The sequence below is a fragment of the Halyomorpha halys genome, unplaced genomic scaffold, assembly GCF_000696795.3.
Source record: "Halyomorpha halys isolate HHAL.00 unplaced genomic scaffold, Hhal_1.1 Scaffold150.1, whole genome shotgun sequence".
In the NCBI taxonomy this organism is placed as follows: domain Eukaryota; kingdom Metazoa; phylum Arthropoda; class Insecta; order Hemiptera; family Pentatomidae; genus Halyomorpha; species Halyomorpha halys.
In genome coordinates, this window is record NW_027113424.1 from 395,523 (window position 1) to 407,862 (window position 12,340).

General features: G+C 26.9%; 1 protein-coding gene and 1 long non-coding RNA gene across 5 annotated transcripts in view; one reads left to right on the top strand and one right to left on the bottom strand.

Annotated features, from left to right (window-relative positions):
• slo (calcium-activated potassium channel slo) overlaps window positions 1-12,340 on the bottom strand; it is a 258,833-nt gene that overhangs the window by 41,536 nt on the left and 204,957 nt on the right. For all 4 annotated transcript variants that reach the window (XM_014417223.3, XM_067050932.1, XM_014417234.3 and 1 more), the window contains exons 13-14: window positions 7,002-7,157; window positions 4,376-4,452 (exon numbers count right to left, since the gene is read on the bottom strand). In XM_014417223.3, coding sequence (XP_014272709.1) covers window positions 4,376-4,452; window positions 7,002-7,157 — 233 coding nt within the window. The remainder of the gene's footprint in view (window positions 1-4,375; window positions 4,453-7,001; window positions 7,158-12,340) is intronic.
• On the top strand, window positions 3,341-8,324 carry LOC106678620 (uncharacterized). The gene is made up of 2 exons (XR_001342795.2): window positions 3,341-3,428; window positions 7,965-8,324. It is a non-coding gene; the product is annotated as an uncharacterized lncRNA (long non-coding RNA).

Below are 12,340 nucleotides of genomic sequence, written 5' to 3' on the forward strand. Positions count from 1 at the left end.
AATTATATATATATAATATACAATATAATATATATAATGTACACATAGAAATAGTTATATATGGTTTGGTTAGGGTTTCAATTTAGGGGAAAATAAATTATAGTTCATAAGAGATGCTTATGATTTGGATAGGGGTACATTATAAAAGAAAATTAAAGTTGATCGGAAAATAATAGAGATGCTATATTTTCTAAAAATCACTTTATCAAAAGTTCTAAATGTATTTATATAATTATAACCATACTATGTAACTGACAGAACTGTAACTTGAGATTAATCTGATAGTAGTTCATTCTAAAAGTAATGACTAATGATTAATTTCAAATAATTGATAAAAATTAAATTAAATACTACTCAATTTACTTTAATATAAATACAATTACCAAATAATTACATTTAATTACCAAAATAATTAATAGTTTAATTAAGAATAATGCTTTCAAAATCACGTTATCTCCATCAGGGAGTAAACCAATCAAAACATTTTATCCAGCCTAGATGGACAAGATATAAATTAATTAATTGAAATAACTTAATCTAAGGCCTAAAGCCTTCATTTCAACAAATAAAACCCTTAGTCACTGGGGAAGGTGTTAATCAATCATGAAAATCATATTTCAAAGAAACATGAGTGATACAGAATACGATACAGTTTAATAGCCGTTGGTTAACAACTAGAAATAACTAGGACAATGACAAGCCAGCATTGTGAAACTCAATTAAATCTTGGAAAATATAAGCTATAAAAAATATAGTCTATACATGGCTCAATTACAAATCTATACAAAAACAGAAAGAGCATAAAGCCGAAAGATAATGAGGATATGCATATGAATATTTAATCAACAGTTTTCATCAAATAGATTGAACATAAAACAGTAGTCTAGAAATTTAAAATCTACAGGTAAGTCAAGTATTGGTTGGACATGGAATGTGAAAAAGGGGGAAAAAAAAAAACCTCTGGACCATCAAATTGGTTCTAAATTTACTCAAAAGATAGAAACCTCAGATGGGATAACATGACAGTTCCTGAAAGCCCTGATAACCCAATTGAAATAATATCAGGCATACACTATGAGGCAGACAAAATGAAGTAAATGTTATTATCAGTTTATATAAGGGGAAAAATAAACAGAATGGAGAAGCTATAAAGGGTCTACAAATAGTTTAAAATGTTTCCTCAATTACTCTAAGGAGCAATAATAATAGTCTACAATAGATTATATGTTGGGAGAATATAATGTTTTCCACTAATCATAATTTCTTTATCAAGTCTATATGAGTAAATTAGGCAACAAAACCCCACAATCTGGTTACTCTACTAGTTCACTCATAATATTCCATCATTTGATTAAAACTTAGCATTTCTATGCATGAGATGAATATACTTTATTTATGAATCAAAGTATATTATCAGAAAAAAATATGGCATGATAAAAAGCGAATAGAGTGCAAACCTGCATACTCTGCTACATACTATGAACCCGGTGAAAGATAATGAGGTACAGCATATCAGAAAGAAGAAGGCATTGTACAAGTTGTATAAAAGATCTGACCAATTATCCATGTATACAACCATGGAAAGGTCTAATACTAACAGTATACACAGATTATTTGGGGAAATTTGATAAAAAAAAAAACAAAAAAAAACTGAAGTTACATTTCTACATTTCAAAATTAAATACCTTTATGCTAAACTTGATTTTTTTAAAAACCAAACTCACAGTTTTTTAATAGTAATAGTTTAAATGTACAAGTTAAATTTTAAATTTGATGACTATTCATTTTTTAATGGTTATCAGGAAATCAACTTTGCTTTCAGTAATTTCAGTAAACTACTACGCACAGATATATTTCCAACAGTAGCCCATAAAGGACTCAGAAAGAAGACACTAATAAAAGTGCCTGATTCCTGGCATTATTCTCAATTTCTGCAATTACCTGAATAATCAGATTACGCATTTTAGGATTCAATAGACCCAGAAAGCAACTCAACAAATCAAGGTTCCAATCCTGATAAAGCCCACTAATTTTCTGACCAGAAACAATTTAATCCTCATTTGTTCACTCTGTTGTTGAACATCTTAATTATAAAATCATTTTATATAACTCAGCATAATAACACATTTATATGAAACCTAATGGAATTTGAGAAAGTCACTTTTCTTGAACAAAATGAAATGTAATTAACAGAAGTTAAGAGCACACCAAACTTATCAAATGTCCTTCTTTGATATAAGTCAGAAGGATAATCATAGCATACAGAAGATTTTATTCACCAGACCATGTTAATCACATGCTATTCTTCAAGTATTTTCTTTCTTCTACTTACCAGTAATTATTGAAATATCTCCCGAAAATGTTCAGCCCTTTTTGAAGTATTAGTAACTGTTACATCAATTCATAAAATTGAGTAGAATGACAATCGCTAATTAATATTTTATTTTTAAGCAGCTAAAAATATTTAAATTGTAAATAGAAACAATGATCCAGTAAGTTTTTCAAATTGTATCTAATCTGTTTAGAAGAAGTAATGATATCAGTATGATTAAAAGTTAATTTATTCTATTAATGTGCGAGGCAAGAAATATTTATAAAATTTAATCAGCAGGTATATTAATTTTTTTAATATTAACATATACACATCCATACTTTTCTTCAGAAAAGGTCGCTAAGTATTTTTTTAAATTTTTAGCAAAATTAGGAATTTAACTTATCTAATAATAAAAAAAATTAGAAAAGACATTTTCCACCATTGCATTGTTGACTTCCCTCGAATATCTAAAGTATTCATGACATAGCAGTAACTTGGGTTTACTAATATATAAATAATAAGTACATCATCTGATTTTAAAATAAAGCATGTTATTACCAGGAAATAATTCAATAATATAACTGTAATAATAAATAAAAAATTTCAATGGATTTTTAGAATAGAAAAAAAAACTATTGGAGTGTAGTTATTACTTACTTATATATCTTTTTTTTTTTTTTTTTTAAATTTTGACTAAAATTTAATACATGCAATTCAAAATCCCCCCAAGAATTTGTAAATATATAATTCAAGTACCTCATTATTAATTAATTCTATTTATTTACTTTTTGGTCATGGAAAAAATTATTTGATTTATCATTAAATGGTAAATGAATCTAAATTTAAATACTTTAATAAAGCATAAAAAAACAACTAAATCATGTTGGTTTTTCCTATTTAAATTATTTATAAATGTGTGCATGCATGCACTTATAAGAGTGAACGTCTTGGTCCAGAAAAATATTATTACAATCACTACTATTATATAAGTTGTTTACCAGCATTGAAGTAGTAAAATTATATCATGTAAAATCATATATACTTTACTACTGAGGAAAATTCATTTCATTTTCTACATAGTCATTGATTAGGCTACTTCACCTAAAATATGCTTGTAAGTAATTTATATTAATTCCACTATATTCATTATGCAAGTCTTGAATAGATTAATATTTTCAAAAACCTGCTAATGATAATGAAATATGAAAAATTTACAACAGTATGAAAGTAAATATATAAAAAAAAAAATCATAACTTAATAATTCCTCAATAAAGCTATTACATTTTTGTTATTTCATCATTAAGTCCATAAATGATTTATTCAACCACATCTTTAATATTAATATTTAAAATCACATTTTAAAAAATAATGGAATATGTTAATAATTAATAGCTAATAATAAATAAATTTAAGCTTTACAAAAATGATTGATAAGAATAAATTCAAACTAAGAACAGTAATAATAATAATTCTCCTTGGTAATTAGGCATATTTTAATTAGTTCATTACAAAGTTTAACTATTTTTTAACAAATATATTTTGTCAGTGTTGCTGGTAAAATTAACCATTCATTTTTAATTAAATGAAAAATCTTATTCATATTTTTTTCTTAAATTAAATCAAAGAAAAACTTTATTATTAAACTGTGAAAATAGTTGTCTTGAACAGAAAAAAAATATTAGGCAATAAAATGTGCACTGTATTTTAAAAAGAACTACATCATTCATAATTGAAAGATACTATGATAATGATATGCAACATTCATTAGTATAAAGAAAAAAAGATCTGTTTGCTTTAAGTATAAACTTTTTTTTTTTTTTATAAAATCAAGCTCATAAATAAAAATATAAATATATATATATATATACTTTTTAAAATTAATTTTATAACAAACAAATCTTTCTCAACTGATGCAATTTCAAATACCAATGAACTCTAAATGCTACCCAATGCGATACCATTTTATATTGTCAAAAGGTGGCCAAATATTGTTGACAACTGAGAAAGAAAAAATGACTGATATATATATTTTTGAAATTTAAGATATCATGATTACTTACAGTTTTTGCACTTGCATTTCTTAATCAACGTTTCATCTTTAATGTCGTCATGACAAGCCTTGCAATAAAACCATGCTCTGAAAAAGAAAACAATTAATAGATTTCTAAATATGTTTTATAAAATGGTCAGAGTTAATTTCTGCAAAAATGTGAGAATTTACACCAAATCCCCATGACATAGAGGATATGATGTCCAAACACATTCAGGCAATGGTTCCAGAGTACATTGTGGCTTTGATTCCTATCTAGGTCAGTTAATATATATTTTGCAGTCTTGAGCCGAAAAAAATAAATACTAGACAAGACAAGCTTAGAATAAACATCTAAAAGCGGTTATTATGAATGAAGAGAAGGTATTTCAAATAGCGTTAGCTACCTATCAAAAGTTTCAGTGTGCAAGCTAAACCTGCATATAGCCAGAGCAAAACTTTGTGGCAATGATTGAATTTATCCATATGGGTTTCTTTTCATTTATTTCGTTTGTAATAAGAGATAAAACTTTCTGTCTGAAACATAGTCCCAATATACTCAATATAATAATTTTTTATTTTTATATAATTATTTTTTTATTCCAATATCTAAATTTGAAATTATGATCAACAGTTTTTCAATTATCAAAAGTGCCAAAAGCTGAAAATTACTAATAGATGCGTTTTTTCCCCCCTTTTAGACTAGATCTAATAAATACAGGTAAGTCTATTAACACTTTACATTACAACTAAAAAAAAAAATTAAAAATTAAGTAGACCATGAAACAGAAATTTCTACCCAATCACAACTTTCCCAGGAGGTAACAGCAAATCAAAGTCGTGTAAACCAGAAATTAAGTATATATGATACAATTTATTATGTTAATAAAATACAAAACTCAACAAAAAATAAAAATAATTTGTTGACCTGGACCAAAGTTTGAAATTTTTGGCTAACAGTCCAATGGTGCTAGTGGTAGAAGTGTTTGTTCTAATCAATGAAATAACTTTTGATTCCAGTTTAATAGATGTTTTCAATGAATTTCATAACTTTGACATTTAAACTTAAAGGAGGATTAAATTTTTTTTTTCCAAACCAAATGGTATTGCAGACAGAGAAGCCTGATGGTTATCATAAAACATTTTATGGAATATTCTGAGTATATGAAGTTAATTCATAATTATTTTTTTTAAACTTTTTATTATTTTAGTTAAATTATATTTAACATTACAATATCGACCCAAAACTAACTTTTTTTTGTTTTTTATTCTTTACATTACATATAAATCAAAAGTGATGTTGGAACATAGGTAATAGAACAGATGTTTTAGACTTAAAAAAAAAACAAATATTTTTTTCAGACTCATTTACAAAAGTTTTAGATTCATAAAATATGAGAGTATGTCACAGAGAGAGGGGAGAAGAGGGAGGGGAAAGGAGCAGAAAGGAGGGGAAAGGAGGAGTACAGGTGGGAATTGGTGTTATTTCCATCAAACCTTTGAGTTCACTAAGCCAATTTCCATCAGTTAATTTGGTGAAGTGTAGTTGTCCTTTAATTCAAATGGGTTCTCAAATCTTATCCAACACCATTCACCCATCAAAGTACACATTGACATTTCTCCAAGACTTTCTCAGCATGAGTTAGTAATCTTTGGTAAAATATATTTAAGAAAATCTAATATGTGGAGAGCAGAAGAGAGATACCCTCATAATTGTTGTAATCAAGACTTCTTTTCATATGACTAAGATAAGATACAAAACGCTCTAATTCCAATCTTTTATTCATATCACAATGAGAAGATTGTTTAATGCTTGTTACAGCTCATCTTTCCTTTCCTTGAATCCTTTGACAGCAAATTAGTCAATTTGGCACCGTGTTTAAACTTATCAATCCGTCATTTTCTGCAGGCTCGAATCCATCTTCAGACCAAGGAAAACTCCTTTCTGTTGAGTTTCCTGTACCTGATTCATCTTATGAAGTTGATTAAAGACGATTCTATAAACAAATTTTTGTAGTACCTCAGTTTTCTCCTTCAGAAGTGATCCATCTGACTTCTTTGATACTGAGATTTGGTTACTCCTTGAAAGGGTATTTCTGAGTATTTCTGTTATCTTTAGTTCTTTATTTTACTAGTTTCTTTTTTTGTCAATGAATTCTCTTATCTTCTCTCCTTTGCAGCCTGTAAAAATTAACTGAGGCTCGTGTATGTTTCTTTTGAAGCATAAAAGTGTAAGCTTCATTCTTCAGAATGGTGACCAGACTACACTTCCCGTTAAACCAGGGTGATCTCACAATCTGGTTTGGACCCATTACTTCCTCTGCTGTGTCATAGAAAGTTTCCTCACTGGCTAGCCACATTCCATTAACAACTCTATCTTCTATAAGACGGATATGAAAGAGCTTGTCCTTCATTTTATTTAAGTATGCTTCAACATAACTATAAATAAAAATTATTTATTCATGCCGACGTTTTGACCTGAGTTTCAGGTCTAAATGTCAGCATGAATAAATATTTTTTTTGTTTATTTATGTTCTTTTTGTGACCACCCCCTCTCCCTGACCATCTCCAATTATTAATCTACGGACAACTATCTATACCTCAATTATTATCTTTAAAATAACTTAGTAAAAAGAGAAAGTGTTAGTGTTCCATACCTTTTAACCTCATCAGCAGATTGTGCAATAAAAAATCCTTGCGTATTAGCTGATATCTTTGCTCCCCGTGGGTTAATGGAAATCTTGCTATCACTCCCATCTTCACCTTTTATTTCAATGGCCAGAAGTAAAAGTTTCAGCTTTGTGAAACATAACCTGTATCAAAGCCTGTTATCAAATTATTTGAAAAAAATAAACATCTAAATTAATAACTTAGGAAAATGTATCAAACTCAAGTTATATTTTAAATTATAATGCTTCAAAATTAAAGTAAATTAAAACTGCTCCAATAACACAATAATCAAGAAACCTAAATAAAAAAAAATCAACTAGCATTACTAGTATTATAGATTGAAACAAACCAATATAATTCATAAAACTATTACAATAACTACATTTTACAAATAAATAATATACAGCAACAAATGCAATAGCGATTACATACTATATAATCTTCTCAATTTTACTTAAATACCAAATCAAAAATTATTTCACTAAAATAATCAAGTTACTTACAACCTGAGAAAATGATTTTAGAAAGAATATTTCATTTTTTAATTACTAAAAATTAATTGCAAAATTATTTGAACTTTATATTGGACTAAAATAAAACATTTAATTTTCATAATTATTTAATTTTAGTTTAAAAGTAATTAATATGGCACTTACCACTCATTTTCATGAACTATTAATTAACCTGTTAATTGAAAATAAAAGTTTGTTTAAAAAAAAATTGCATTCCTTGTGATTATAGTAAAAATAATTTTTGAGAGTTTATAAAAAATACTTTTCTAACCCATGATCTATTTCGTCAAATACCAAATGTAGCACAACAAACATATTTTATTAAAATTTGAAAACATTTGTATTTACTTTAAGCTTATGAAAAGGAAAGTTTTCCCAGATCTCTTTATTAAGTTTTTAATATAAATTTCTCTTCTAAGCTTATGATGTCACCTATAGTGTTTCAGGTATTATTGCGGATTTGAAACCAGGAGACTAGAGTTTGGTTATCAAGATCCATAAGAATGTTTTTAAAAGAAGTAATACATATAGAATGAAGCCCATTTTGGCATTTTGAAATAAGAAATGTATAGTATAAAAGAGAAGTAGGCCAAGTCTATAAAACAAAAATTAAGATGGTTGAGGAATTAACAATAACTGATCATCAGACATTTCAACAAGCTAGCATTACGGTGGTAATTGATCTGAAGGTGTCAAAGTTTGTTTTTCTGAGTGCAAGAAAGCTTGAATTTCAAGACAATTCTGCCATTTTATAAAAATAAAAAAAATCAGACCTTACAATAAATTGATAAATGTATATCTGAATTTAGTGAGTGTAGCAGTATAAATTTTCATTTTCCTTATCATTACAGTTTTTTATTTTCTCTGTCATAACACATTCATGTGATCCATCTTGTAAGGATATTTGTAATTTTCTAACCTTCTCCAGGACACCTGACTGGAATTTCCAATCAGATGGGGTAATTTTTAAAACAGATATTGATTGTCAATGAAACCATTCCCATTGTTAATTCCACATGTATGTTTACTGAAAAAGAACTAGAGAAGGTCAGAAAATTAACAATATCTTCAAAAGATAGATCACATGTAACTGATTTGACACAGAGAAAATGAAGCATGAATTCAAACAATTGTTGAGAGAAGGTGGGTGAACATGTATATTGGCACATGTATACATGCTCTGCAGCATATGAAAAATATTTAATAAGCACATTATTATTGTTTAAAAAATTATTTACATGTTTACAAAAGTGAGATAACTGATATAGCACATAAACTTTTTTATAGCTTAAAAGTTATAGACATACATTAATTTTTTTTTCTCATGATTTAACAAGGCACACTGGATTCTAATTATTTAGCATGGAGAGAAAAAAGTGAAAAGAAAAACAAAATCAGAACTATTTGAAAACAAAAACAACGTTTTCAACGTTAGTAAAAAATGAAAGACGAACATAAATGATTAAAATCCTATAAAATCAATTACATGATTGTAATGAGCACTTGGAATGGACTTTCAGTAATGAATAATTCCTCACAACCTTCAGTTTTGTAGACTTTGTTTCAGATCTTACTCTGTTAGAAGAAACTTCCAAAACGTCCCAGAAATAAGTTTCTCCAGATTCAAAACCGGTTAAACTATCTACAATCAATATTGGGCAAAACATAATTGCAGCTACAATTACAGTTATTTGAAACTGCAGAATCAATATTGCAATTTTTTATTTGTAATACCAATTACTTGATGAACCAATGTAATTGTAATAATGGTCCATAATTACAATTGCTATTTGAATCAAAGTAACTGTAATCACTAATTTCATTCAAATGTAATTGCAATTAGTTTTTCACCCAACGTTGCCTCCAATGTCAAAAACTACTAGTTTGTATATATTTTTAAGTGTGTTCACCTGATATATGTTTTAATAATCATTTAATATCCGATTCCAAAATAGAATTAAATTTACCCATTGCAGTGTTTATTACCATTGGTTTGAAACCTTTTTTACCATCTATTGTTCAACTAATTTAAGACATTCCCATATAACGTATCACTGTAGTATTTCATTAATATTTTTTTTAGATAAGTCCAAGTGATAAATACATAAAAATAATTATAAAGTTATAATAGTTGTTCAGGAACTCTTTTATTTCCTTGCCATCTGTTACTTCTTTTTTTTTAATTTACCATAAAGTATATTATGAATTTTTAAAAGAGGCATAAAAAATAAAGTAATAAAATTGTAATAATATAATAGATTTAAATAATAACTTAAGTTAATCATGAAGATAGTATAAATGAAAATTTATGCAAAAAGAACTTAAACTCTAATTATTCTTAAACACTAATCGTATTGTAATTTAATGATTACAAAAGAACAAACAAGCAATAACACTCAATAAACGTGTGCATGCATTTCATTCAGGAAAACAGATCATGCAAATCAAGCCATGCAGATTTTATGACAATGATAAGTCGATGAATTAGATTACAGAGATTAAAGGAATTCATGTGAAAACAAAAACAGTAGACATTAATTTTGAATAAAATATAATAATTATGTCATGGATTTTTGATATGTTCATGTAAACATCCAAAACCCAACCTTTATAACCTTTTACTTTTTTTTATTCTCAAACAAATCTAAATGAAAGCAAAATAAAATTAAAACATTATTTAATGTTTTAATATCCCATTGATGTGGAGTTATTGTGTTTCACAATAACATGTACAATAAATTATTTTTAATTAAATTAATAATTGACAACAATATGCTATTAATCTTCATATATTAACAGTTATCACTTACAAATAAGGTATTGCTACAGATAATCATTTTCAGTAATATCTTTTTTTTTTCCAGATATATCTAAGGCACTGTAAAGAATTATTTATGTATATTATAATCAGCAATTAGTCTATATTAATGAACTATTTCTAAACTAATTATATCATATCTATAATACTTAATATTTTAAGTGGACCACTCAATAAATTGAATATAATGTATGAAAAACATTTAAGAATAAAAATATTGGGGGTAATACTTAAAAACAACAATGATCACTCTATTAATATTTTGGAAGAGCAGTTTTCAATGGATCTATGCGTATCAGAGGCCCATGGAGTCAAAACAACATATTTGTTTGAGTATCTGTCTCAACATTAAGGGACACTTATCCCTTGAATGGGTAGATTGATTTTTTTTTTGTTTTGTGGAGTTTCAACCGCTCATGTCTTTGCACTAAATTGGACACCCAGTACGCGAGAAGACTAAAGACTAGCCGTCATATTCATGTTGATATCAAAGAATAAGTTATTTTTCTTTTCATTTACTTTGTTTATATTTTATCTAAATGATGTTCTTCTCCAATAATGTCTAATATCCTTAATCAAAACAACTGTTAATTATGCATTTTAAAGGGAGAAACTTCTTACAGTGTCTTAAAGTGTCAGTTGGACATACAACAAATATATATATATTTAATTTTTAATGCAAGATTCTTGTATCCTTACAATCAATATTACAAGGGAATTAAATAACTGTAGTGTTTATTTATCATAATAGTAAATTAAATGTTACATAACCTATTAAGGTTATAAAAATAATAATTTTAGATATCTAAAAATATATACAATATCTTCACTTTAACAATACATTTTGTAATGGTTAGTAGGTTCCTTAAACATTTAATGTCTAATTAATATCATAGACATGGCTAAGATTGACTATAAAACCTCAACATTTTTATGAATCATCATAGATTAATGAAATCAACTGTCACTTACTACAATATATCAAGATAAAGCCCACCTTACATGATCAATATTACTCAATGTGGTACATACAGATATAACATACGAGTCAGTATTATAGCAACAATTTACACCTAAAACAGTCAATATATTGACAGCATTTGATATTGACTGAGTACAAAGCCCTCAAGTAAAAATGTAAATAGATAATAATTTTGTTAGTTCTATTGAGGGCTACTGGCATCCCTATTATATGTAAAGGTTATGAAATATAACAAAATAGCTTTCCAGTAAGCTCAAATCGCTTCAAAACACTCACCAGATTTTTTTGCATAAATTACCGCTGATAAAATGAGTTGGTTATGTGACATCCCTAAACACATTACTCTCCTTTCGGCTTCACCGTAATCAGGTAAAAATAGGACCAGTATTGGAGAAGGTACAGCTTGTTTCCATATTTTCAAACCCAAATTCAAGCTAAAGTTTTTCATGGAACACCATTCAATACTGGTTTATTAGTTTTGGGATTAATTTTAAATTTATACATCCCCACGACATTTTAGATCATCAATATTTTAAAATATAATATAATATTAAATATTATAATTCAAGCTGATAAATTTCTAAAAATTAAACAATTAATAAAGAATAATCAACAAACCATGGCATTAAATAAAAGTACAGTGGAAGTAAATAAAAATATATACAATTTTTCCTAAAGGGAATTTTGTATTGGGTAAAAATTAACAGAATAAGGAAGTTAATATTCCATTCCAATGGAAAGGATCAGCGTATTAATTAATACGAGAACCTGATACAAAATCCAAATTGAAAATAGTTAAAAAGAACAAACAAAAGTATAAGTTGAAATTCTAGTATTTTATGAAGTGGTCCACTATAAAAGTCTAGTAATGTGTGTGTGTTTGGTCCTTGTTTTGGTTTAAAATGAATTTTCAAACTAGAAGCAAATGAAAACAAATCAAAAAGTTCAATTTCTAAAAATTTACAAACAAAAAATTATCTTAAACAACAATACACATTTAATTAATTTTCTAAT